General features: G+C 44.8%; 1 protein-coding gene across 1 annotated transcript; it reads left to right on the forward strand.

Annotated features, from left to right (window-relative positions):
- Positions 1 to 7: 7 nt before the first annotated feature.
- Positions 8 to 1,318, forward strand: LOC105272986 (lipoma-preferred partner homolog; the record flags this gene model as incomplete). The annotated part of the gene is made up of 2 exons (XM_011315219.1): positions 8 to 461; positions 615 to 1,318. Coding segments are annotated over 2 exons (1,158 nt in total), but the record flags the coding sequence as incomplete, so codon positions are not given.
- Positions 1,319 to 1,320: the final 2 nt, after the last annotated feature.

Consider the following 1,320-nt stretch of genomic DNA (forward strand, 5'->3'; position numbering starts at 1 on the left):
TCTTCAGGTTCCTCAGAGTTATACAATTAAAGCAGCGACGACTCCATCCTACAGTACAGTCTTAAACAATTCTGGGACTGCAGAAAAGACCACAAATCTCTACGCCAACTCGCCAACTCCATTTTCAGCCCCACCAGAGAAGAATGTATTCTCAAGATCTCACGGGTCCACTGATAAATTCTACAAGAATGATAACAACTTTTACCAGAACAGCGACCACTTGTACACCAATGAGAAGAATTTTTATTCCAATATCGGGAACATAGCTACACCTCAGGTACCCGTCGACGACAGATCGAGACATGCCACGAGAAATGCTGTTTACAGTAATATAGAGGCTCCAGTACCAATTCCAATTCCAGTGCCAACTCCTATTGTTCATAAAGAGAAGGATATAATTTACAGTAATATTCAATGGAACAATAAGCCTGAAAATACTTACTCCAACATTCCCAGTCATGGTAATAATTTATTAATTATTTAACGAATTCTCATATTGTATAGTATTTTACGGATGATTTTTTTCCAAATGGATAAAAATTGGTGGAGAACTGAATAATTAATACGATTATTCCATTAATTGAGTAATTGTAAATGAATTATAAATATTCCAGACGATCTTCCCCCTCCCCCAGGACCAACAGAGTACATATCCTGTGTCTCAGGAAATTTTCCGCCGCCTCCAGAGGAGTTGCCACCCCCGCCCTCGCCAGTGTCATCGAGCTACTCAGAGTTACGTAGAGCAACATATCAACCAGAGTATCCCTCGAACTACCCAGACTTGTACGGTCCAAGTTCGCAGTCATCCTCGACGTACGAGTCCATCTACGAGCCTATTAACCCCAGACCACCATCCCAGCTGTCCTGCAATTACTCAATGTACTCTGGTTACGGTTCAGCAACCTCTACCCAACCCCCCAGCAAAGTATCCCCAGTAAAAGAGGTGGACACGCTGACAGATCTGTTGGTCCAGGGAATGGAGGACAATCAGGACGACATCTATGGAATTTGTGCCCAGTGTGGTGAGAAAGTCGAGGGAGAGGGCAATGGTTGTTCAGCCATGGACAAGGTCTTTCACATCAACTGCTTCTCCTGCTTCGTCTGCCAGGTCAATCTCCAGGGTAAACCATTCTATCCCGTCGAGGGTAAGCCCTACTGCGAGGACGATTACCTGAATACCCTGGAGAAGTGCTGTGTATGCACGAGACCTATTCTGGATAGAATTCTCAGGGCAACTGGAAAACCCTATCATCCCTCTTGCTTCACCTGCGTTGTCTGTGGACAGAGTCTCGATGGTATTCCCTGCACCGTCGATGCAAC

This window comes from Fopius arisanus, unplaced genomic scaffold (genome assembly GCF_000806365.1).
Source record: "Fopius arisanus strain USDA-PBARC FA_bdor unplaced genomic scaffold, ASM80636v1 scaffold00567, whole genome shotgun sequence".
NCBI lineage: Eukaryota > Metazoa > Arthropoda > Insecta > Hymenoptera > Braconidae > Fopius > Fopius arisanus.